The sequence below is a fragment of the Mauremys mutica genome, chromosome 9 (genome assembly GCF_020497125.1).
Source record: "Mauremys mutica isolate MM-2020 ecotype Southern chromosome 9, ASM2049712v1, whole genome shotgun sequence".
Classification (NCBI taxonomy): Eukaryota; Metazoa; Chordata; order Testudines; family Geoemydidae; genus Mauremys; species Mauremys mutica.
This window is the reverse complement of record NC_059080.1, coordinates 2,472,118-2,498,974: the sequence shown is the minus strand read 5'-3', so window position 1 is coordinate 2,498,974 and position 26,857 is coordinate 2,472,118. Positions and strand designations below refer to the sequence as shown.

General features: G+C 47.8%; 1 protein-coding gene across 3 annotated transcripts in view; it reads right to left on the bottom strand.

Moving 5' to 3' along the window:
• Window positions 1–2,715: 2,715 nt before the first annotated feature.
• Window positions 2,716–26,857, bottom strand: part of LOC123377373 (sodium- and chloride-dependent neutral and basic amino acid transporter B(0+)-like) — a 45,905-nt gene continuing 21,763 nt past the window's right edge. For all 3 annotated transcript variants that reach the window (XM_045030207.1, XM_045030209.1, XM_045030208.1), the window contains 12 exons: window positions 21,773–21,904; window positions 18,969–19,130; window positions 17,622–17,760; window positions 16,153–16,285; window positions 14,562–14,702; window positions 12,972–13,200; window positions 11,938–12,063; window positions 11,285–11,403; window positions 10,409–10,508; window positions 9,793–9,902; window positions 8,006–8,173; window positions 2,716–4,667 (listed from right to left, as the gene is read on the bottom strand). In XM_045030207.1, coding sequence (XP_044886142.1) covers window positions 4,518–4,667; window positions 8,006–8,173; window positions 9,793–9,902; window positions 10,409–10,508; window positions 11,285–11,403; window positions 11,938–12,063; window positions 12,972–13,200; window positions 14,562–14,702; window positions 16,153–16,285; window positions 17,622–17,760; window positions 18,969–19,130; window positions 21,773–21,904 — 1,709 coding nt within the window. In that variant the 3' untranslated portion in view covers window positions 2,716–4,517. The remainder of the gene's footprint in view (window positions 4,668–8,005; window positions 8,174–9,792; window positions 9,903–10,408; window positions 10,509–11,284; window positions 11,404–11,937; window positions 12,064–12,971; window positions 13,201–14,561; window positions 14,703–16,152; window positions 16,286–17,621; window positions 17,761–18,968; window positions 19,131–21,772; window positions 21,905–26,857) is intronic.

Sequence of the window (26,857 nt, the reverse complement as noted above, 5' to 3'; positions counted from 1 at the left end):
TACAAGCATCGCTGTTTTCAGATGAACTCCTCAGTGCAGCCTCTCATGAGCCGGTGAACACAGAAGAGCGTAAGCTGGGGGCCATCTAATGGTCTGTATTAGGCGTGGCGGCAGCCTCTGGAACACAACACACACAGTGCACCCGCCCGTCTCCTCCACCGCGCTGTGCCATGATACTGCATCATAGGAGTGCAAGTGAGCGAGAGAGGGACGAGAAGCAGCAGCAAACCCACATTGTGCCCTACTGGCCAAACGCCGACGTGCCCTGTGACTAGAGAGCAAACCCCACCAAAGGGCATTCCCTACACGGGAATTAGGGATGGGAGGAAGGTTGTTATTGGCCGGGGGGGGGAGGGAATTGACAAAAAATGGCTTGTAGAGGAGTGTGGACTCACCCCTGCAGCGCCTCCTGCTGGTGACTCCTGGGAATTAGCTCTGTTCCAGCTCCGGAGCACCCTCTGCAGGCCGATGATCCACCTGTCCTCTGGCCCCCGTGTCCCTGCCTGAACCCCGGTGCCTTTTTACCTGAGGTGCTTCCCCCTGGCAGTAACCCCTTTCTCTCAGGGTCTCCCTTCCCCAGGGAACTCCCACCCTGGCTCTATCCCCACCTTGCCTCAGTATCAGGCTACTGCCAGTCATCGTCTAGCCCCGCACCCTGGGGCAGGCTGCAGTGTCAGCCACTCATCACTGGCAAGGCTGGGTTTGGACCTGCTGCCTTGGCCTACCCCTGGGCTGCCTCTGCAACCCCTAGTGCCCCTTGGCCTTCTGCTAGGCCGCAGCCTGGGGCCTTCCAGGCTGGAGCTCCTCTGTCTTTCCCCAGCCCTGCTCCACTCTAGGTACCTCGTCTAGCTCCCTGCAGCCAGGCCCTTCTCCCTCTACAGGCAGAGAGAGGCTCCTGGATCCCAGCCTCTTTATACAGGCCAGCTGGGGCCTGACTGGGGCACGGCCACAGCTGAGCCTACTTTCCCCAATCAGCCCAGGCTTCTTGCCCCAGCCCCAGCCCTCTCCTGGGCTGTTTTAAGCCCCTCAGGGCAGGAGCAGGGGACCACCCTGCTACATGGCTATTGACGTTATGAAAACGTCCCCATCAGTCAGCATGTTCTCACTCTACTGCCAACAACCAAAACTCACATTTTCATTTGGATTCAAACCGAATGGAATGGAAGTGACGGTTTTGTTTCGTTTTTCTGACCTTTCCCTCCCCCCTGCCCCAAGGGGAGAGAAAGAGGGGAAGGGAATTTAAAAACCCATCAAAGTATTTGGTTCGATTCAGTTCAGTTTGCATCAAGATGCAATTGTTTGTTTTCAATGATTTCTTCCAAAGTGGGAAGGGGGGGGGGGGATTTTGAACAAAACAGACCATTTCCCTTCAGTTTGGAGTACTTTGCAAGGGAGAATTCCCACTGTGTGACCAGCCCTGATGCGAGCAGGGTGCTGAGGTCAGCGGAGCGCAGAGCAGAGCCCGGCTTTAATGGCCTGTGCCCTCCCCCAGGAGCTGTGCTGGAGATCAGCTCAGCCGACTCCCGATGGGTGAGGAGACAGCACCTGTCTCAGCTGTTAGGCCAGGGGCTGTGGTGGGGGAATCTTGGCTCCTAAAGACACCTAAGGAATTGTGTCCCACCAGGAGTGGCCGCCAGGGGCTCGGCCAGCCACCAGGGCTGTGTAGTCTAGGAAGCCATTTCCCAAGAGTCCTGCCTGCGAGTGGGTTTGGCCCATATGGCTTGGCCTGATTCCCCAGGCTGGAGGGAAGCTGCTTGCTGTCTGGTTCATGGGCCGCACATGGGAGGCCAGGCTGGGATAGGATCATGAAAGTGACTCAGGGAGTTCCAGCCAGGGACGCCCTGCACAGAGAGGGCGAGGAGAGATGCCCTGGCTGCTGCAGCTGGTGGAGCGCCCAGCAGTATGGCACATTTGGGGTACATGGAGAGGGGTGTATTGTCCACTTTCTCCAAAGCCCCTATTTACCCTCTGCTGGGTCGTGTTTTGGGTTGGATTCACTTTCCCCCCATTTGGGGTATGAAATTCTATTTATAGCTTAACCTCTGGATTCTTTCTCTGCTCCTTCCCTTGCACCCCCCTCTCCCCTGCTTTGCCAGGCACAGATCACTGTCCCTCCTCACACCTTGCCAGCTCTTCTGCTTGGCGCAAGGCAGGGTGGAGCCAGGGAGATTCTGACTTCCAGCCTCTCTCTTTCCCCAGCCTCCCACTGGGGAGCAGCTGGGGTTGGTGCCATGACAACCCTGGCCCCAAAGTAATTTAGAGCAGCCTAGAGGCTGCTCTAACATTCCAGCTAATAGCCTCCAAGGGGGCTGTTTGCCAGCCCAGGAGAAACAGTGCACTCCAGCCAAGCCTCCACCTTGCCCCAGGGCAGCTGGGACCCTCAGGTGGCACAGCACCTGACTACATGGGCTCAGTGCCAGCCGCACACTTCTCCATGCTGGAGGAATTGACAGCTAGGGAAACCAGGCGGCTAGCTTGGCCCTCTGCACTGGGCCTGGATCGCAGCTCACAACCAGGTCTGTTATGTCTGTTCCTGGCTTCCACATTAAAATACCTCCAGGATGGGGCTTCCCTCATCCCTGCTTCAGGACACCCTAGTCTTGCTGCATTACAAAGCTGCTCTGACAATCTCAGGTAACAACCGCTGCCTCTTTCTTCAGGTGATTTTCTACCCAGCGGGAGACAAAAGAGGCCACTTGGATCATCTGGTTCCAAAAGTTGTAAAAACTCTACATTTTATTTGCTAAAAACAGTAACACGATAGTTAATTTATCATAAAAATGCCAGTATAAAATGTAGGTCTGTGTATAGAGTACAGCCAGCACTCAGCTATCCGGCCCCCTCCATGCCCAGAAGTAGTAAGATACCGCTGAGCGGAACTGGTACTTGATAACCCTGCCATGTGGTTTCAAAAAAACCCCACAATTAACACGAGAGAAAAAAAAATCCCACCCAGCTTTTTAAATAATGCAAAATAGAAATCCTCTATTCTACAGGCACAAGTTTTAATTGTTCATTTAATATGATTTCTGTGTGGGGCTGGGATTTCCAGACAATGTCTGCACGGTCAGCACCCCTTAGCCAGACCACCCATTCCATATTTGGCAGGAAATGAACAAATTCAGTGTTCCCAAATCTCACGAAATTTGGTGTTTGTTCTTAAAGACACAGCTCCTGGAGTCATGTGATTATGTGCAAATCTCAGCTTTCATTTAAAAAGCAAAGTAAGTTTCTAGCCCCATCAATGCCAAGAAGAGCTGAAAACTGTGAACCCTAAAGCCACAAACACCAGAAGGCAAATAAAAGAACCCAGCGCTCATGGTTTTTAAGCCAATCCCATGATTTTGGGGGTCTCCACTCATGATTTTGGAGTGGTTGAGGCTGGTGACATTGCAAATGCTGAATGGCAATTATACCCTGCACTCAGGGTGAAATTCTGCTCTCCGCTGCAGATCACCAGTACAAGGTCTGGGCAACGCTGAAGTCCCACCCAGGCTCTATTTTGAAGGCTGCAGTAGTAGGCAGGCCTGGTGCGGCGCCCCTGCCCAGGGGGAGCTTTGCCGTGAGTGTGGGCTGCAGAGAAGGGAAGGATGGGTAAAGCCGTGCATGGGGCAGGAAGAACAGACGGACCCAAACTGCAGGGTGAGCGTTTCTACTGCAGTTCAGCCAGGGCCGCCCAGAGGATTCAGGGGGCCTGGGGCAAAGCAATTTCGGGGCCTCTTCCATAAAAAAAGGTTGCAATACTATAGAACACTGTATTCTCGTGGGGGCCTTTGTGGGGCCTGGGGTAAATTGCCCTACTTCCCCCCCCCCCAGCACGAAGGAAGCTGGGTTGAGAGGACCAGACAGTGGCTGCTGACTGTGTTTACACTGTACCGAAAGGTGACCCCTGAGGAATTCCAATGGAAACAATGATACATCGGTGGGAACTTGCCTTGCCACATTCTAGCCTCGTAAGCCAGGCAGCTTGTCACCCCTCAACATCGAGAGACACAGGCAACACAGACGCACATTTTGCTCAGCACCAAGCCCTGAGAAGCCTGAGCAAGGCCCAGACAGCAGCAAGTATTTACTTCCACGGGGCTGCTGAGCAGAGAGCAGCAACCCATCCGCCCCTCTGCGTGCCGTCAGCCTGAGCTGTGCACCAGCTCCGGAAAACAGAGCGCGCGGGGAGGTGCGTCAGGATCGTGGCTTGTTGGTACGTGCCCAGCACAGAGCCCCGTGGCTCGAGCCCGGTGCAGGAGAGCACCAGAACACATCCCCCCATAGCAGCATCTGCAGGCCAGGGGCCCTACGGACTGCTCCCAGTCCCTACGCTCTGAGAGGCTGGAGTGTATTTTCCTGCCCTCCCAGCCCGTGGGCTTGGGCTTTCCTCTCCACTCCATGACCTGCTCCCCCTGTAAGGCAGAGCTAACAATAAATAGTGCAGCTTTCAATAGTGTGGATCACTATTTTCCAACATTAAACAAAAAGAAAATACATTTGTGTTAAAAATAATGCAGCCCGGGGCAGGAGTCTCATTCCAGCTTGTGCACGAAGCCATCCACGGTGGGGATCTCCTGGTCTCTTTCCTTGTGGGGATCTACCATGTGGCTGTACCTTTCTCCTCGATGACATTCCAGAGAGGGACCCCAGTTAGCAGCCGGCCGGCAGCAGCTCACAATACGCTGGGAAGCAAAAAACACAGTCGCCAAAGGGGATTTAATTTCCAGCTGCTGAGATGTCTTTGTGTGTTTTTATTCTCTTCACCATGCTTTATTCAGTCATTTTTTGTTGAACAGTGGGGAGAAATCTAAACACCGACCTCCCCGCCGCCTCAACCCCCCACCTCGGGTTCAAAATCAAAGCGATCCAGATATTTGGTTACAAATCACAAGTGCCCAGTAAGTTCAGTTGCATTTAAAGCTCATGCTGCAAAAGTGCCTGGGTTGATGGACTTGTGCTAGTGTAACACTGACAGACCCCGGTCGTCGGGCGGGATCGAACCTGGGACCTCAGTGCATGAGCCAAAAGCCAGCTGCCTGTTAGCTACGGCTGCAGAGCAGACTCACTGAACACGCTCTAAGTGGTCTCGGTGCCACTCGAGGGACAGAACCCCACCTCCAGGAGGGTTTGGAGAGTGGGAGGGGCTCAGAGCTGGGGCAGGGGGTTGGGTGCAGGGGGTGAGGGCTCTGGCTGGGGATGCAGGCTCTGGGGTGGGGCCAGGGATGAGGGGTTTGGGGTGCAGGAGAGTGCTCCAGGGCTGCAGCGAGGACTCCCCCCAGCTCTCTCTCCCTGCAGCAGCACCTGGGTGGGGAGGGAAAGGCGCCTCTCCCCGCAGGGGCAGTTCTGGGGTTGGGCTGCAGGATAGGTGCCCCTTCCCCAGCCCCAGCAGGTCCAGGCCAGGGGAGGGCTACCCTGGCTGCAGGTCTGGGCCGCAGCAGGGGGGGGGCGCTGCAGCAGGTTGGTGGCTGGGCTAGGTGGGGGCCGGGGGAGGGATGCCCCTGCCCCGGGTGTGGCAGGTCCCCAGGAGGGCTCCCTGAGCACCTGCATAGTGCTAGATAGGCTGCTGCACGGCCACACAGTTTACAGGGAACTTAGCCTGGGGGCGGGGGGGGGTTTGCCTTCCTCTGCAGCATGGGGCACAGGTCTCCTGCAGGTTTAAACTAGTTTAAATGGTGGATTCTCTGTCACTTGAAATCTTTAAACCATGATTTGAGGACGTCAGTAACTCAGCCAGAGGCTAGGGGTCTATTACAGGAGTGGGTGGGTGAAGTTCTGTGGCTTGGAAGATGATCATGATGGTCCCTTCTGGCCTTAGAGTCTATGAGCTGGCAAATACACCTGGGCATGGGCACACAGCCAGCCAGACCAGACTATTATACAGACACTATCCGATATACAAGAGATACATCAATGATATTTTCATCCTCTGCACAGACAACTTAAACTCCCTCATAGATTTCCACCACAACTTCAACAACCACGAGCCGTCCATTGAACTCTCTCTGGAGCACTCCCACGCTAGCATCCACCGTCATCAGCTTCGACAATGGAACCCTTCAGAGAAGGGTATACGAGACACCCACCGGTCACCACACCTACTTTCACAGATCTAGTAACCACCCCAAACACACCAAGAGATCTGTTACCTACAGCCAAGTGCTCAGATACCACAGAATATTCTTCCAGGAGAAAGTCTGGAAAATACCCCTTAAAACATTTAAAACTGCCTTCACCATACAAGGACACTCTACCGGAGAAGTTTCAGAATGGTAGCCGTGTTAGTCTCTATCAGCAAAAAGAACGAGGAGTACTTGTGGCACCTTAGAGACTAACAAATGTATTTGGGCATAAGCTTTCGTGGGCTAAAACCCACTTCATCAGATGCATGGAGTGGAAAATACAGTAGGAAGTTGTCAATTGTTTGAAATGGACCATCCTGATTCTCACTACAAAAGTTTTTTTTCTCCTGCTGATAATAGCCCACCTTACTTGATTTGTCTCATTAGAGTTGTTATGGCAACCCCTATCTTTTCATGTTCTCTCTGTATGTATATCTTCTTACTCTATTTTCCACTTCATGCATCTGATGAAGTGGGTTTTAGCCCAGGAAAGCTTATGCCCAAATAAATTTGTTGTCTCTAAGGTGCCACAAGTACTCCTTGTTCTTTCTACGTGAGAACTAGATCACATCATGGAACAGGCCACCAAAATCCCCTGAAAGAACCTGCTTCAATACAGAAATAAGACTCTCCCTCCAACCACACACCCCTACTTGTCCCCACCACCCCACGCTGGAACCCATATGGGGTAACAACAAACAATTACACCCCCACTCAATGGGGACCCTATTTGGAAAGAAATATTTCCTGAACCCCCTCTTCAGCCTTCAAACAACCCCCAGCCTCTCCAAGCTCATCATCACAAGCAAGCTCCCCACAGACTAGGACACACCAACTCAAAGCGGCACCAGACCCTGCCAGAACAATTGATGCAAAACTTGCAGACACATCTCCACTGGTATGATGGTCATCACCCCACAACGCACCTTTCAAGATCCATGGTCCTACACAAGCCTATTGCAATGTGCGGTGTACCTCATCCAGTGCATTTAATGCCCAATTACACCTCTGTGTGTGAAGCCCGACAATCACTACGCTCTCGAATGAGCTCTCACAGGAAAATGATAAAAAGCAAAAACACCCTGTCACCTGTGGGTGAACACTTTTCCCAAAGTGATCACTCCACATCTGACCTCTCACTCCTCATCCTCCAGGGAAATCTGCACCAACACCTTCAAAAGACGAGCCTGGGAGCTTAAATTAATCACTTTGCTAGATACTAAAAAACATGGTCTTAATAAAGACACTGGATTTATGGCTTATTACAACAATCTATACCCACTACTCCCCTCTCCTTTTTGTCCTATGACAGCAGGGGTATTAATGGGCCATTTCACCTTGAATGGTCCCTCAGAATATGTGCTAATTACTTATGCTAAATTATCGGCTGGACTGTGTATTTAGCTGTGACACTCTCACTACCTTTCCCAGGCCTGAAGAGCTCCGTGTATCCTGAAAGCTTGTCTCTCTCACCATCACCCACTTTGTCTCTTCCTCAGTCCAAACCCTCATTAACTACAGTGGGATATGGCCCGAGTGAAGATGCCCGACTGTGGGTTTGAAATTGCATAGTTCAGCACTGGGATGACAACGGAAGCAGTAAATGAGACCATGAAGATCAGGCCAGACTGCACGTCCGTACCACAGGGAAACACTGCCCACTGCCAAATGGCTATGAAATGCCAAGGGAATTGCTCATTACCTTCCTATGACAACCAGTCGGGCCAAATTCACCTCTGGCAATGCCAGGGCTTTGTTTTGATCCAACAAGTTTGTCTGATTAACGTACAAAGTCAGAGTCGGATCCTGCCCCCAGTGAGGACACGGTGAGTGTCCCCATTAACTTCCGTCAGGGCAGCTGACCCCGTGGCCCCCTTCCAGCTGTTCTCTTAGACCGTTACCTGCCACAGGTTTCCTTGCGCTTTCACTATTTTTACAATCGCAACAATGGGAATCCAGATGATGCAGAAGACAATCATGCACCAGCCCACGGCTGATCCCCACGCAGGGTATTCGACTGAGCCGTACTTGGGAGGCGAAAATGTGACCAAAGACCAGCATAAAATCACCTGTTGGAAAAAAGAGGGAGAAAACTTGACTAAAGCTCAGAGCAATTGGTATTGATTACAGAACACACAATTTACCAATTTATCTCCAAGATATTTATCTCTGCTGCTTTGACAGAGATCTAGGTGCTTTCTGTATGCAGTCTCTGGCTTGCAGTTCAGGGCTTTGTTTCGAAATGTGGGCAGGCAATAAGAATGATCATGCATCGCCCCCTACTGACCGATAAGTATCTATTGACCTGCATGCACACACTTCCTGTATTTTTTTATATTTAAAAACCCGTGTTGCTCGGAAATCCACATAACTCGGCAGGCACATTTCTCACACATTCGGTCCATGCACAGGCATGCTCTGAGGATGTGGAATGCCAGCTCACTGTACCTCTGTGCACTAGTCGAGTGTTTACAGGATTGGGACAAAGAATGCTGAGTTAAGTTCTGGAGAACATTCCTGCCCAGGTAAGATATTTACATTGAGCATTTCCTCGTGGGTATCCTAGAGAGATTAGAGATAATGTTGTTGCTAGAAAGGGATCTGCCACAGTTGCAGGTGTGGTTTTAGTTTTGTTTTGCACATATGAAGGATGAGAAGCACATGAGAGCACAAAGTAGCAATGATCAGAGAGAACCTGGAGAATAAGGAATGTGGTGAAAGGGCTGGTTCGTCCCAGGTGTAATGCCATTGGCCTCAGGAGAATTGTGTCAGGGATTTAGTAGCCCAATCAAGTCCATCAGGAATGTGGGGAAGAGAAAGGGTGGGAACTGAGAGGAGAAATTCCAGAGTGATGAATGAGTATTTCCATGTAAGGCCTTTGATACATGGGGCTTCGTATGAGGAAGATGAGATGGATGGTAGATTCAGAACTGGCTGGGAGCACGTTTGGAAAAGTCAGAGCTATTCTGCAGGGCACTGGAGCTGGTCTGAACATGGAATTTCCATCCCACAGGAAATTCCAATATCCCAAACCGGGATGAGCCAGGGGATGTGACAAACAGGGGGAAGCGGCTGGGCACCATCCCTGGAAACGTCAGCCCCATACACCAGTGGAGGAGCTGGGGGCCAGAACCTGCCCCCTGGCCAGAAATCGTCAGCTTCTCCAGGGACGGGAACTCATGCCAGAGAGCTCCCTGCCCCGCCCCACATTCAGGTCCACACAGATCCTGAAACATTTCCCCTTCTGCTAAGGCCATACACCAGCCCTAGGGCTGCAGCAAACCCCACTCAGCTCCTGCTGGGCAGTGTTGGAGATATGGAGACCTTGTTGCTCTCACTTTAAGGAATGACTTAGTTGCCATTAGCCTGATCTCCAGGAATGGCCTTTTGGCTCCTAGCGATGCCGGTAACCCTCTGTGCATTCCTTACCCCTTGAGTTGCTAGGCACTGGCCAGGCACTGCCAGAGCACAAGGGCAGCAGCCATGTGTCCTGTGCCCAGGGAGGGATGCTTGGATGCAGGGATGGCGTCTGAGTTACCACACATGTGGAGAATCCTCAGCTGGCCTGTTACGCTGGCTTTAAAGCAGGCTCAGAGAGGTAGCCTCAAATCTCTACAGGGAAACTGTTCAAGGTGGAATGAATATGTTCTTGGCCAAAAATTGAAAGTAGTTCGACCGTGGTACTTACACACAAGAGAACAGGCGTAACGAAGAACCAGCATGCTCTCCACCACAGCCAGAACCACCAGCTCTTCTTGCCAATCATCATTTCAATGTCTTGGATAAATCGGTTTCCTCCTATGGAAAGATGGCCAAAGAGTGCACTGTAGGATCGGGTCTAGAACATGGGTTTTATATGCACAGAAAGCAAGTGTGGGGAGCGCTACAAAGCATGGATGCATTGCTCCTTATCATTATAAGTTCCTGGAGGATCAGTCCAGAAATGGCTATTAGCCAGAATGGGCAGGGATGAAACCCCACGCTCCGAGTGTCCCTAGCCTCTGACTGCCAGGAGCTGGGAGTGGACAACAGGGTGTGGATCACTCAATGATTGCCCTGCTCTGTTCATTCCCTTTGAAGCATCTGGCATTGGCCACTGTCAGAAGACAGGGTACTGGGCTAGATGGACCATTGGTCTGACCTAGTCTGGCCGTTCTGATGTTCTAATGATCTGGAACAAGAAATATTTTTAACCATTGAGATATTATGCAAATTTTCCTGTAGAATGTTTTGGTTTTATGTCTGTGATATGACCGGGATTATTTGCATTGCCACAGCTTGATTTTCCAGTGTCAGTGATTTACCATAAATCCAGCTAATGCCTATTATTTCCAGGACCGCTGCAAAAAGGATCCCCCATCCAGCACAGAAATGATCCACTAGGTTCACCCAGTAAATTCCTGCCTGAAAAACAAAGAATAAAGAGGTAGCTTTTCACCCAGTGCTAGTAAACTTTTGTATGGCAGTACGAGGTGCTCATGCCAACTGAATTAAACCTCAGTCTGGGTTTTTATTTAAAACCTCTGTTTCCCAGAGGTGGATATCTCATTCATTGCACATTATTTCATTTAAATATTTATATTTAAAACAGACAATTGCATTTGATGGCATACTCATCACTATTGTAATAACAAAGCACATATAAAAACACACATAACAGGACAGCAGGGTTTGAATCTGGGACGCTGGGTTCTATAACATCAGCTTTTGTGGATTGAGCTAAAGGAGAAACACTAGCAGTGGGCTGCTGAAGTTGACTTTTATTCTCTGTTATGCACCAGCCACTAGAGGGGGACAAAGACCCAGAAGTTCCCTGTGTGAGTTACACACAAAGATTACACAAATTAATCTCCTGAACCGAAGAAAAAAATTAAATCAACGGCTCACAGACACTAAAAGAACAGCTCACAAATTATAAGCTGACAAAGGCTCCCATTTAAAAGATTAGTCATTTCAGAGGACTGGATTCTGCAAATACTGCCAGTAGGACTTCTTGTATGCATGAATTAAGCATGTCCATAGGTGTTTGCAGAATTGGGGGCATGGAGGTCACCTCTCCCAGAATACAGAAACACAAGACTTGCTTGTCACACGGGGAAATGATTGTATTGTCTTGTACAAATTCCCCCACCAGCTGAGCCATAATTAAACCCATTTCCAACAAAGAGTTAATGTTATACCTGAGTGACACAGATGAGACCAAGAAAAAACAGCAGCATGCATAATCCCAGGGTTACAGGAACCCTCATCTTTTTCATCATCTTGGGGTACATATCTTGTATGGTGGTTGTCACTGTTTCTGCAGGGGAAGAGAGAATTTTACTTGTTGCACATAGGCAGCAAAATGAAGAAATGCAGCTAACACTAACCAAGAAGCATTTTGTTATTTTAAGCAGAACGGCGTGAATAACTGATTTTTTCATTCACTGGCTCTTCTGAAAATAAGTAAGTAAATAAATAAAATAATTGTCGACTTCAATTCACTTGAAATGAAAAAATTTCAACATGTTCAGCAAACTGAAAAGTTGAAAAAAAAATAATTCTGCACTAAACAAAACATTTTGTTCAACCTGAAATTTTCAAGCGTTTTAAAATTTCTTCAAAATAAAATTGAAGGAAATTTCTAAACAACATGTCATTGGAAATTGAAAAATTAAAATGTTTCATCTGGAAAATGTCAAAACGAAATTTTGATTTTTGGAAGGGTTGTGGGGGAGGGTCACTGAAATTGACACAAATTCTTGAAATGTTTTGGTTATTCCAAGTCTGCGGGGGGAGAGAGGGGAAATCAGCTGACAAATTTGACCCAGCTCTAATGTCATGTCTTACTCACCTATGGAAGCAAACTGAGAGTCGAGCCCCAACAGTAGAAGCATGAAGAAAAATAAAAAGGACCAAAGAGGGGCAACTGGTAATTTGGAGAGAGCCGATGGATAGGCAACAAATGCCAAATCAAACCCTGAAATAGAGGAGGAGAAGATATGTTATCATCCTGACCCAGTCAGTGCAAAATTGACTCATTTCTCTTAAACTTAAATAATGGGAAATTATATAAGAACTTGGCATACAAAGTCAGGTGTTGGATGGGGAATTTAAAGACTAAATCCAACACCATTAAAGTCAATGGAAGTTTTGCTACTGACTATAACCAAAGCAGGATGTAGCCTGAAATTGTTGAACCAAACTTCATCAAAGCTCAGGTTTATTAGCTTTGGCTGAATAGGATAGTGGAAAAATACTAACGACATTTCATTACTTTCATTCAGTTTTGAATAGGCTAATATTAAAGGCAGATCCTGAACGAGAAAGTATCCCAATAGCAAAACAGCAAGGTTGAGGGGTTTGTAAATAGATGAGAGGTGAAACTCCCCCTGGTGAGAAGGTCTGGTCATCCCAAAAGCTTATGTGCTACTTTAGAACCACTTAAGCCCTATTGTTAGTGTTTCAGTGGGACTTAAACGGTGCACAGGCCTTGTGTATAGGGTGGAAGATTTACTAACATGTTTGATGCAATAGGACAAATAGAATCAATATCAAGCCTGTATTTTCATTTTTTAAAATGTCCTCTTCTATTACCGTATGTATCAATCTATCACTGCTCCTGCCCAGCAGCTGAGATACACTTGATACATAGAGTGGGATTTTCAATAGCTCTTTAGTGACTTAGGAGCAGAAGTTCCATTGACTTATGGTGGACAGCATGAAGTCAACTAGTGATGGAAAACCAGGACAGAACATCCTCCTTCTTTCAAGCCTCTATATGCTGAAAGTGCTTGGCACCAATAAACTACGGTCAGAGCAGCGGAGATTAAATCGGTTTAGAAAACAACTCAAGAGTGTGTCAGACAAGAAGACTATCAAACAAACCTGAGTCTACAACTTCAGAGACGGGTCTGTCTGCCAGGAAAGCCATATGTCCCAAAACGGAGAAGATCGCAAATCCCGCAAACACGCTGGTGAGGCAGTTTACTAAACAAACAACAATGGCATCGGAATAGCAGTTGTTATGGAACTTATTGTAAGAGGAGAGAGCAACCAGGCCTCCCCAGGCCACCGACAGGGAGAAGAATATCTGAGTAGCTGCATCTTTCCAAACCTAAAACAGAAATAATTTGAGGTAGGTTATTACATTATTTACCCCGAAATACTTGTTCTAACCCGTTAGGTGTGTTCTGTAAGGGGTGCTGCATTTTTAAAAAAAATAATGTTACGGAATTTTAGTGAGAAGTGTCACGTATCAATGAACCCGGGGAGTGACGTTTCCTATCCAGAGGGCGTGAAGGCTGGTCTTGTGCTTAAGGCACTGAACCAGAACCCAGGAGATCTTGATTCTATTCCTACTTTGGCCATTGACCGCCTGCGTGACCTTGGGCAAAGTCATCTAAATGTTCTGCATCTCAGTTTCCCAGTAGGTCAGACCGGTGGGGAAAGTACTTTCCTACTGCACAGGAGCGAGGAGACATGTAATTCACTGATGTGTCTGGGAGGTGCTGAGATATGAACATCATAGAAACACCAATATAGAAATAAAACAGACAGCGCAGGCTGGCAATAGTGGAAGCTGCCACACACATGGTCCCACCCATGCTCCTCAGACGGGGACCTGGAAGAACTGCCTCTATGACTGTGGAGGCACTCTCGGGTTACACCAGCATTTCAGGTGATGTGCACCAGACACCCATCCACTGAGAACCAAATGATACCGGACACCAACCAGCAATAATATGGCAGCAGCCATCGCTGTGACAGAAGTGACATCTGGATGGACAGCTGAGTGTGCCAGGCTCTAAGTGCTGTTCCCAGCCCCCGGCCAGCCTTTATTATAGCATGCTAGGAAGAACCACACCTGAGCTTGGGTCTTCAAATAGGAGCTGGTTTTGGAGAGAACCTCAGAGAAGATCCATGCTAGGAGCCAGTCTCCTCCCTTGCTCTCCACTCCCTATTCTGCCCTGATCCAACTTCCAGGGCAAGGCACAGTTTTGGGTGACCAGTCGAAAACAGAAGCTCAAACACTCATGAAACCTGCAGATAAAATGCCTTGAAATTCATGCCAACCAAAGCAGGCAGCCCTAAAACTCACTTTCATGGCAAGAACTTTATCACCGGGCCATAGGGTACGTCCATGGCTAGCGAGTAAAGTTACACACTCCGGAAAAATGGAGGATGGTAACACCGAAACCTCAGATGTAGCTGTGATAGCAGGCAACCCTATCCAGACCCCTCTTTGTTCAAATGATGCGGCAGACTTGCCCTTTTTCTGGATAAATGGGCTCTAGGTGGGGAGAGAGGGTTTTGCTGTAATTGTGGTTATGAGGAGTCCGTCTGGTTAAGAAGGAAGCTATTGTATTCTGGAAACCGAGCCACATGCCAGCCTTTATAAACTCTGAGATTGTGTAATTACGAGCTGATCTAAGCAAGCAAATATGTTATGCTTTCAGAACCACCCATTAGTCTCACCTCTGCCTCCATCAGCTTTGTGAAATTGGACTGTGTTCCAATGTAATACTCAATGCCATTCCGAGCCCCTTCCAGGGTGGCACCTCGCACAAGCAGGATAACGAGGACAACATATGGAAAGAGAGCTGTGAAATAAACAACCTGCCAAGAGAAATGGAGGGAGAAGCCTTAGGCTTGGGGGGAAACGCTTCATAAAAATGACCAGAAAGGGCCTGAACCAAACCTCTGGATCCAAACAAACCATTCACTGGATTCATCTCTGGGCTGGAAAAGTCTGGATTCAAGTCTGGACGTGACCGTTCCCTGGTTCATCTCTACAAATTACCAGTCTGGATTCATAAACTGTGCACGACAATGGCAAACAAACCTCATCCAACCTGTCCCGGTGAGCACCTCAGGACCTGCCCAAGCCAGCTGGCTAGCAGTGGGATATTTACTACAAAACTGGGGGAGCAGATTTAGTTACTGAGCAAAGGGAGTTGTAAGTTTGTTGGGGCAGAGACCTTCTTTTTTCCTGCATTTGTACAGCGCATGGCGCAGCGGGGTCACGGGCTATAAACTGGGGCTCCCAGGTGCTACCGCAGTACAAATAAACAAACAACAACAACTCTGGAGGTGGCGCTCGCTGCAGGTTTCACTGTCGTTTACCTCTGTAACTGAGGCAGATTAGCTGGTTCTGCCTTGCCATAGCATTGCATCATGCTGTGGCATTGCACCACAACACACTGGCTGCACTGGCTCCAAGAGCCTCTTTCTAATTGCCAAGGGACACGCCTGTTCTGATGCTGGGAGAGAAGGGCCTATAGGCCAAAAGCAGAGCCAGTGCCCGGGACCCCTAAGAGGAGGAAGGAACTAGAGGCTGGAATGGAAGCTGGTGTGGCCCAAAGAGACAGGAGACGGGGAAGGAAATTGTGTTGCGGAGAAGAGTGAGAGGCAGAGAAAAGTGATGGGGAAGCAAGGAGAGAAGGAGATGGACATGGGAGGAAGGGAAAGAAAATCAAGTTCGCTAGGTGCAGGGAGGCGGAGATCCAGGCTAAACGTAGGTAATCTGTAGGCATATTGTGTGTGTGTGTGTGCACGCGCGCATGTGCAGTGTGTGTGTGTGTTCACGCGTGTGCAGTGTGTGTGTGCATGTGCGCGCGTGAAGTGTGTGCGTGCAGGCAGGCAGCATGTGTGTGCACGAGCACACGTGCAGTGTGTGCACGCATGAAGTGTGTGTGCGTGCGCATAAAGTGTGTGTGTATGTGTGTGTACTGTGTGTGTGTGTGTGCGCACACGCGTGCAGTCTGTGTTGCTTCACAAGAGATCACGCTATAACAGGAACTCAGCCGACGTCTCTCACGTGATCGTAAAAAGCCCCAACAGCATCATTTCTGGTGGAATAAGGGACCGTTGAGCTCGGGTCAGGGTGGCAGAATCAGGCTCCATGTGCTTTATCCGTGTCATGTAAAATATGAGCAAACAGCAGCAGCCAAGTCAGATATTGCCTGTGTCATGAGCTAGTGAATCAGGGCCTGACTGCCACTGAAGTTGGGATCATCTCTCAGCAGGATCAGTCCCAGAAACCTAGCAGGGGTTCCTCCCGACTTACCTTTCCTGAAGATTTTATCCCTTTAAATAATGCAGCTCCGACTATCAGCCAGGATAGGAGCAGGCAGAGGGCCAAGTACCAGACAATTTCACCCGTCTCGTCCAGCCCGCTGGAGCGCCGAAGGGCCACTTTACTGAAAGCACAGGACACCGTGATCAGCATCGCGTCGCTTGCACCAGGGCGTGGCAGCTGCCAGCATGAAGAGCCCCACTGATTATCCAGAGCCACCTCTGGAGAGGGGATGCTCATGTCTGTCTAGCTGGTGATGTCACACCCACGCATCAACTTCCATTGGTGCACAGCCTGTCAGCCCCGCTCCACCCCCGCCTCCCCGCCTCCCAGCTGGGCTCTTCAATGTGTCCGTTTCAACTTTTAACCATCTGCTGATTTCAAGCAAGTACTTCAATTCCGTTAACTTCCCGGGTAGAGGGCCAGGCTGGGAGTGACGGGAAAGCTGGTTTCTTTGGAGGCTTCAAAGAGAAACCAGTGCTTTCCTCTCAGCCCTGCCTCGGGTTGACGCTCAGTAGGCATATAGACGCGACTGTGCTGTTTTTAAAACGAGAACCTTACTGCACAGAGCCAGCTCGGGTTGTTAACTAAAAGGACGAGCCCGGCGCTGCCAGGCTGAGAGGAGCTGGAGGACAACACCTCTCCAACAACCCGGCTAGTCTTTCCACTCATTGCAGCTCAATTACCATTATAAAAATGGAAGTAGGCAGATTCCAATTTAGGGCCAGATTTTCTTCAATGGAGTTACAGTTATTTATACCAGCTGAGGATGGTAAAGAAAGTGAAGGAGCAAGTGGCCAGTGGGGTCGTGCTAGGAGAAACACACCTTTGTGTTATGGGCTTTTGTGCAGCTCCAGGTGCCTGGGTGACGGACACAGCGACAAACCACGCTACGGTGAGCACTGATTCACGAGTGACACTCTTCCAGGGGCTCTGGAGCCATGCGGCTTCTGGCCCCAGGTGAACTGATGGCATGTTAATGCACACCCTGGCAGGGCCTATTACTCTATTCACCATCAGGCAGCAGTGAATCATACACCTAAGTGTGGGGTATGCAGGTGAGACACCTGCACATTATGAACACTTGCCTGTCCTGGAAAGTGTTCTGTAATGACAGGTCTATAAAAGGCAAGTGGACTGGCTGCATATTTTCAACATCCTAATTTGGGATAAAGAACGCGCCTTATGTTCGGGGCTTTAGGGGGAGAAAAGTTCCTCAATTTTATTATTTATTTCTTAGTTATAAATTTGTTCTTGTGCTTCTCTGTGACTTGTGTTACACGTGTCACCCCGATTCAGTATTTAATGGTTTCCGGACAGAAGTGCTCAGGTTTAGTTTGTAGTCCCATGCGCTTGGCCCAAAGCTGTTTCTAGAGAGTGGTCTGAGTTCCACGGGGTTCCCCAAACCCCACCCAGCACATACTGATTTTAGCAATGGAAAGGTGGTACCGTATACTCACTTCCAGTACTGCTCACTGGGAAGTTGCACTTGTTTATACGTTAAGCTGCCATTGAGACAGGTTAGATTGTTGCTGGTGACGTACGAGTAGTTTGTGTGAATGACTATCCCGTTTGGTAAGGTCGTATTGCAATCACTCACTAAAAGAGAAAGGGTTGTTAATGTTCAGGGGTGAAATCAGAAACAGACTGATTACAGTGAGTGCCTTTTTCATGCTGTTATGGCTTCAGTGTGTTTTCTTGTGGTAACTACAAACAGACCCCAGCCACCACTTTCAGATGTGGATTTGGCTCCCTACCCAAACGCTCCCAGGTCTGGTGTGTCCGGCTTTGGGAACCTGGCTGGCCTAACGTAAAGATAGGAAATGTTTGCAAAAATCAGACCTGGGTGCAGTTAGGATTTCCAACTCTTTGATAATGTAAGGGCCAGATCCAGTATTTCAGTTCACACTCATCTATAGCAACCCCATATCATATTGATGGGAACAGACCGGCATTATTCCTAGTTCTCTTTAAAATGTACTGCAAATCTCTTGGCTACAATTTAAGCCAAACAAGAGTTGATCAATGCAGTAAAGAGCACTATCAGCAAGAGGATTCACTTGACGTGAAACCCTGGTGAAATTGTAGTGCAGAATTTTGGGGCAATTTGTCTGACTTTTATACCAATCCAGCACTCTTTTAATATGGGGTGAAACATTGTTATTAGTCTTTTAAGAGAATCTCCTTGAAATGTATAAATGTAAAACTGTTAAATAATATGTCAGAACTGCAGTCTGTGATAAACTATTAAACTTCACTGGGGGATGGGAAATTACCATTTTTAAATCATGCATGCACACAGGCAATCAATAGCCTGGAAATATTATCTAAAGACATGATGAGACATGAAGCCAATGTCCATCCAACACATGGTGTTAACAAAGCCACACACATAGGATAAAGGATTTTGGAAGAACCCCAGGTGAATGCACTAGGTGTGCATTTCTTTTGCATTAGGACGGCCATTTCTTTGTCACGAAGCACTAAGGAAATTGCAGTGTGGGATGTTTGGTGATTTTATACCAGTCTAGAAATGTGTTATTCTAGGGAAGAAGGAAAGATGGGCAGAAAGGCAGAGAGGAGGAGTCATTCTAGTTCCCAACAGATCACATGGGCAAATGCTACAGGCAGATAGAAAGAAGATCAGTCCAGGTGTCAACTGGTTCTCAAGGTAAGGTTTCCAGACGGCATCATGGCCAACTAACTGTCCCCCTACTGCCCTTTTTAATGCCTTTTGTTTATTACTGGGAAACAGAAGCAATGGAATTATTCCTAGTAACAGTGTGGATTAATTTAAAATACCGTACCTACAGGTGTTGTGCTGCAATTTTCATCTGCCCACGCAAAGCAGTCCGACCATGGCAGTACACTTTGGAAGGAGGCAAACAGATAGTAGAGAGCATAGGCAATGATAACATTGTAATAGACTGTCACCAAGGTGGTGATGATGACCATCGTGATTCCCACTCCTAGAAAAGAGAGCAGAAGTTTCATCATCCAACCCAAACACAGTATAAAGAGATCGTCAATCACCAACTTCAGTGAACTCCACATTTCTCTACCCTTCCTCCACATTGCCTAGAAATTATTTGACTGTCCCCTGGATCGCACAGTATTGTTGGGTACATACACCAGGCAAAGACAATCCCCTGTGAATAAACCTTGGGCATATATCAATTCCCAGCACATGTACAATGAGCATGGTTCATTTCAATGCACTCTTCATTCATGGCCAGCTTGGGAGAGGAGTTCCACACGTGCACAGAGAGGAAGCATTTACAGGTTGCAGATTGCAATAAACAAAAAAAGCCTCAGCATTGCTGAAGAGTTGGCGGGGGAGACACACTACATTTTAATAGCCGTAGGGAATATCGTCGCCCAATCCCAATGCTACGCACCTCCTTGAAAATGTAGGGGAGGAAGGGTCAGCGTAGTGCAGCAGGAGGAAGAAAGGAACTCAGCCAGAGGTTAGGGGAGTACAGGAGTAGGTGGGTGACGTTCTGTGGCCTGCAAGGTGCAGGAGGTTGGACCAGATGATCACAAGGATCCCTTCTGGCCTTAGAGTCCATGAGTCTGTAATGTTAGTGTGTGGAGTGGCCCAGCTGAGGGTGAAGATGCAGAATAAGAACAGAACAGAATACAACATCTGCTCCAAGGCGGTCCAAGCCAAAGAGAGGAGACCAGATTGCACTGGTTCAGATACCGAGGGGAGTCCGGTGCTGAAGGGAAAATTTGGACATAGCTGATTTCTATAGGCACAGTGCAGCTAAAGTCTGCGAAGACGTGTCACTTGTGTGTGTAAATAAACTAACAGCTTAACCTTACTGATCTTTCCTAGCAGTAAAACTAAGATCATTCAGGCTAATTTATTAGGTTATTTACATAATTTTAAAGATGAATATAAACAACTTGGTAAAGTAAGGGAGAGTCTTCTGCATTCCACACTGAGCTAGGGGAAAACTACCCCATGCTAGTCCAAGAGTCCATGTTAGTGTTAAAGAACCAGGCCAGCTCACTACGGGAAGCCCAGTTAGGGCAGGGGATGAAATCAGATCCCAGACTACCAGGAAAGAAGGAAACAGTGGCAACAGACTGTGAGCGGGGGATAGGGGGGATGTACCACATCACTCTCTGTAGCCAATACAAGGAGCAATGAATCATGTGCTGAAGGGAACCATGTCCAGCTCTTTGCAGCTGAAGAAAGGACTGGTGAAGAAGACAGACAGGAGGGAAAAGGGAGGGTGCATCGCTAAAAGAAATTTGTTAAATAGAGGAAAATGAGGGTGGAAAATATCGGTGCTAGTTAAGTGGAAAAACAGAAGATCAGTGGAGAAGAATTACCTTCATTCCTTTTACCCTGGACAGTAACAAACATAGAGATGGGCTGTAGCCACAAAATTAGGGACTGGATCCAGATTTTGAATATCCCAAATGGGGGTTTGGATCCAGGGTTTGGGCCAGCCATGTAGAAAAATCAGAGCCATTTGTGAAGTCTGGGTGAGGTTTTAAACTTTGTGTCCCTGAAGTTCAATGGATTTTGGTCTGGGTGTCTCGAAACAAAATGAAAGGAAACTGGAGCTGATTGCATCGTTTGTAGAGATCTCACTGCGATTGCTAGTTGCATCAATGAATGAAAGGCAGCATAAAATGGTGGTTTGCAAGGACACTGCAGCTTTTCCTTTGTCAAAAGGAACTTTGTGAGTTTGAGGTCAACCTACCAAACCTTTTCTAATGATCTCGGGGAGTATATATGACATATGTGTTTATACACACACACAGCCCTGGCTATCTCCATAGACCCAACCGCCTTTGGGTTGGATCCATCCTTCTTTTCATCTTGAGCAGATTTTGGAAGCTTGTGTGCAGTGCCTTGTTGTTTCTGGTGAGTTTTGAGGCAGAAACTGGTAAGGAACAGTAAATGCCTGGACATAATCCCTTTTTGTTGTCTACTAATACACAGGATCAGTAAAGGCAAATAAAGCTCTTAATACGATTAAAATGTAATTTCCTTATTCCTATCTTAATGCAGCGGGGTGGTCAGGAGGGCATGCAGGCCCAATGATGGCCTCGTTTATGTCCAGCCTTGTTGGAGCAGAATGGATGCAAATAAGGGTGGGATTTGCCCCATGATCCTGATTCCCATGTGTGTGGGATGTCTCTGATTGCAGCAGGCTCAGTGCCCCACAGACCACACTGCTGGAATAGAGGCCAGGTGCATAGGCACGTAGGTTCATAAAATGGTTCTTTACACGTGCAAGTGCCAATCTGAGCAGCTAAATGCAGGATTTGCATGTCCCATGCAGACCCCTATTTAGCAGATAGTGAGAAGACATAGCCAGTAAATGAGAAACAATAAAGTTACATTGACGCTCTGGAAAATTGCTGCTTCTGATGTATCACATATAGTGCCATGAATTCAATTGCCTCTCATGCAGTATATACTAGCCCTCTCAGTTTGGCCATCCATGAAATGGCACGACACACCATGTACAGTACTCTAGAGTCTAATTTATGACACTAGCCAGAAGCATTATGGGGAAATTATTAATCCACTTTTGACTATTAGAGCAACAAAAGAAGATCTATACATAAAAAAACTAATGTCACTGACCTTGTAAAATTGGTAATATTCTCCACACAGAAACTGGCCCCAAACTGGCAAACTGCCCCAGGGAACATTCCAAAAAAAATAAAGGTAAACCAGCTAATGCCAGCATAGCTGCGTAGGGTATTAGAAAGGCACCTGGGAAAAATAGAAAAACCTATTATACCGGCACAATTCTGCTCCTTTTGTATAGCCACAGATGCAAATATACCAAAGTGGTTTTTATTTTGTACAGAATGTACAGATTGTTTTTTTAAGGACAGTGTTCTGTAAAATCAAATAGTATTTGCAGAGGAAAGGGGTAATTACTCGTTGGTGGTCTGATCCAGGTTCCAGTAAAGGTAATGTTAGTAACATAAGCATGGCTGTTATGTAAAATAAAGTTCAAATTTATTTACTTCTTTCACAATGATTCTTATCAACAATAGGCTGCGCAATTGCCTGGTTACCTTGTCTATCCAGAGATGTTTGCTTGTGTCACATAGATCCCTGATATACCTTCAGGCATGCCTACGAATTGTGCCTATGGCCACAACTGAAAATATGTTTCACGGGAAAAGATCAGTAGGTCAGAAAGATGCTGAGGTGGCTCGATCTCTGAATAACTTATTTAAAAGGCTAAGATTCAAGGCACAGAACTAAAAGCCCACCTCAAGGCGAAACGGTGGGCCTTTAATATTTGAATAAAAGGGAACAGATGTACTTGCATAACATATATATGAAAGGTTTAAAATTATCTGGTTTCCCCCACCTGTTTTTTACTTTCAGTAATTGCTTACAGGAACACTGTAACGAAGTTCAGCCCAAGATTTAGATTTTGTAATTTAAAAATAAACATTTTATAAAACCAACTATTGATAAAAAATTAATTTAAATTTTAATGATTTAAGCAAAATAAAATGTGCACTGTATTGCCCTCACAAATCAGGTACTTAGACTTCCACATTACGTCAGTTCCACCTGCAAATCAATGTAGGCTCAAAACTGCATCCATGGTTATTTGCACCTTGGATTTTCACACACACATAGAAAGGCTGAATTATCAAAAACCTGACCTCATCTCTTTTTTATTTCTATAGGTGACAAGCAAATGTACAGTGCGATATAAATACTGATAATTAGAATCTGCTGTGTGTACTCACTAGCCTGGGGCTGCTCAGCATGAGCCATATACTACCCATATGAGTAAAAATAGCTCAATCTGGCCCATTATATATAAATAACAGTAAATCAAAACAAACCTTTAACACTAATTTTAGACACTGCACAATGCCTCTAGCTGCTTCTCCTCTGCAGCGCTGCCTCATACTGCCACAGGCACAGACAGCACTGAGCCACCCTGCTAGGCTCTGGAACTTAGAACTGATCAATTTTTATGGCACAACTTTTCTTTTGTGAAAATAAGGATAAAAAACTGTCCAACACATACTGCTCTGTCAGGAAGACGGAGAAGATATCTGGCTGTGTGTACTCTTGATTTTGTTTGCATTCTACAGTAGCTTTTGCTTTTAAATTTAAAACAGAAATGAACTGTTTCTTCTTTGTACTCAGTGGTGATTTGCACTCACTGTTAGAACGGCTAGAACATGGAAATGTTTGTAATTTGTTTCATATGGTTTCATATGGCTGACTCCTTTCTGATACAGAGCCTCAGCTGGCCACTTGCATGAATGCTTTCCTAAATTCCACATTAAACTGGGGTCAGGGACATAGGTGCTGGAAATAGGGGGGTTGGGGGGCTGCCACATCCCCTGGTTTGAAGTGGTTTCCATCATATACAGGGTTTATGGTTTGGTTCAATGGCTCTCAGCCCCCCACTGTACACATTGTTCCAGCACCTCTCATTACTGAGACCTATTGTACTATGAGAAGGACCCGCATTGCATATTTGCTGTAGTGCATAAGTGTGAGAGAGAAACAGTGCCCGGTAAGACAGCTGATATTCATGCACATGCAGCTGTTCATCTACTTTCTCTCTTCAAGCACAAAGGGGTTTAAGATAAATTAGGGACCCAGTTTGGCAAGATATTTAAGCACATGCTTAACCTTAAGCATGTAAGTAACCCCACTGAATTCAAGCAAACGACTCATGTTTAAATTTAAGCAAATGTGTATGTGCCTTGCTGAAGGCACCTGGCCTTACAGGCAGAAGGATACAAAAAATAGTCCCAATAAAATATTTTTTAATTTCTAAAATATTCCTTGAATAGCTGTTTTGTTCCATATACAAAAATACATGACAGTGCAGTGTGATATACTGATTATTTATTAACATTTGTTTTGGACTAGAATTCTGCTTCATCACTCATGAGTAATGCAACCAGGCCAAACACATGCCAATAAAAAATGTATGCCACGAATGCCACCGTGTACTCCATATATCTATACTCAAATGTCTGTATGCAAATTTACATAATCTGGCTGTGTCGCACTTACAATATAAACACCCATTGACCTTAAGTGGGAGTTGGACAGGGCCCTAAGGCATTTAACTTAAACACCTGCTTTTCCCACCTGAAATAGAATCCCGGACCTCCACAAATCACAGGACAGGCCAAAGTTTGTCTATCCCGCCTCTGCATTCAGCCAAGTGATTCACCAGAGATTTGTCAGGTAAAGCCAGTCACGTGTTCTGTGAAGGCGCTGCCAAGGCACCCATGGAATGTAACCTTGTAGTGAATAGATTAGAGACCTTTATTCTTAGTCTTTGTTTGGGATAAACTAGTTTTAATCCAGGTAAAAAAGGGGAGGCCACTTTAAAATAGGCCACTTTAAAATAAATAGGCATTGAGCATCATTTAGTGTCAGGCCGCCCAGAGGATTCAGGGGGCCTGGGGCAGGGCCGGGTCTTCGGTGGCAATTCGGCGGCAGGGCCTTCCCACTGAGGGGGACCCACTGCTGAATTACTGCCAAAGAATGAAGTGGCAGCGGTAGAGCAGCCTAAGTGCCTCCGATCACGTTTTTTTTTCTCCGCTGCTTGCGGCGCTTGTACTCACTGGGCGACGCTCCGAGGCTGCGACAGCGCTTCAGCGGTGGGTCCTTCACTCGCTCCGAGTCTTCCACTGCACTGAAGGACCCTCCGCCGAAGACCCGGAGCGAGGGAAGGGCCCGCTGCCAAAGAGCCGTCAAAAACCCGGAGCGGCTCACGGGGCCCGAGGCCTGGGGCAAATTACCCCTCTTGCCCGCCCTGGGCAGCCCCCTTTAGTGTGGGAGGGTTTCTAATTGGAGTGCAGCTTTGTGAAGTACGGATAAGTGTAACCTTCAACATTTACACCAGAAACAGCCATTAACAACGAACAGAATCGGCTCTGTCAGGGGTTCTCAAACTTCACTGCACCGCGACCCCCTTCTGAGAACAAAAGTTATTACACGACCCCAGGAGGGGGGACTGAAGCCAAAGCCCAAGGGCTTCAGCCCCAGACAAGGGGCCTGTAACCTGAGCCCTCCCACCCGGGCCTGAAACTCTCGGGATTTGGCTTCAGCCCTGGGCTCCAGCAAGACTAAGCCAGCCCTGGCAACCCCATTAAAACAGGGTCACGACCCACTTTGAGAGTCGCTGCTCTAAGTTGTGTCATTTATTTCAGGTCACAGCTTTAAAGCCTGTCCTGCAACTCTTTTACTCACACGAGTAACCCTCTCTCAGATGACTCGTCCTGTTGCACTGACAATAGTGAAGCGGGGGTGTCTCCAGGCCAGCAAAGCACTTAGGTAGCTGTAAATCACATGAGCAGTCAAACTAACTTGAAGCTTCACACACGTGCTTCAATGCTTTGCTGGACTGAGGCCTCAGGAATTACCAAATGCTGAGAATATTGCGGTCTGGCTGGTTACCCATCCCGAACCCTGGCAGTAGATTTGGTCCACAGAGCACTGGAATGGGAGTCAGGAGACCCGGATTCTGGTTTGGGTTCTGCCACTGACTCACTGCATAAGTCTGAACAAGTTACAGCCTCTCTGTACCTCGTTTTCCCATCTGTCTGATGGGGAAGCTTATCGTATTCTCCTGGCTTAGAGAGCCTCAGATGGACATTACTAACTAAGTGCTAAATAGGGTTAAAATGTCATTAAAGCTAATGTTAAAATTATATAATACACAGGTTGAGAAAAGAGTCTCTATATATCTGGGCATAGTGGAGGGGTGGGCAAACTACGGCCCAGGGGCCACATCTGGCCCTCCAGACATTTTAATCCAGCCCTCGAGCTCCCACTGAGGAGCGGGGTCTGGGGCTTGCCTCACTGCATGTGTCTCCCGACATTCTCCCTCCGGCTCCTACATGTAGAGGCAACCACAGGGCTCCACATGTTGCCCCAGCCCCAAGCTCCGCCCCCGCAGCTCCCATTGGCTGAGAACTGCGGCCAATGGGAGCTGCAGGAATGGCACCTCCAGACAGGGCAGCGTGCAGAGCTACCTGGCCGCATCTCTGTTTAGGAGCCATAGGGGGGACATGCTGCTGCTTGAGGTAAGTGCTGCCCAGACCTGCACCCCTGAGTCCCTCTTGCACCCCAACTCCCTGCCCCAGGTCTGATCCTCCTCCTACCCTCTGAACCCCTCGGTCCCAGCCCAGAGCAGCCTCTGGCACCCCTCATTCCCAGCTCCACCCCAGAGCCCGCACCCGCAGCTGGAGCCCTCCCCCCCACACACACCCCACACCCCCTACCCCAACCCGGAGCTCCTGCCTGCACCCTGAACTCCTCATTTCTAGCCCCACCCCAGAGCCTGCACCCCACACACACTCCCATCCCCAATTTCATGAGCATTCATGGCCTGCCATACAATTTCCATGCCCAGGTGTGGCCCTCGGGCTAAGAAATTTGCCCACCCCAGTACAGTGCTTAGATTATCCACAGACCCTACAAAGTTTGTTTAAAAACACATAAAAGACACAGAGTACATAATCTGCAATACCCCAAATGTAGGTAAATGTAACCATACAGTTTAGATATTAGACTCCAAATACTCGGGTACATCACACAGGAATTAGTGATACCGAGAGCTGGTTGTAGAAAGCAGGTGTAGAACCGAGTGTAGCTGGTCCCTCAGTACCTGAGCATTCAGGGTGGGGTCTCTCTTAGCAGTTATAACCCACCCGA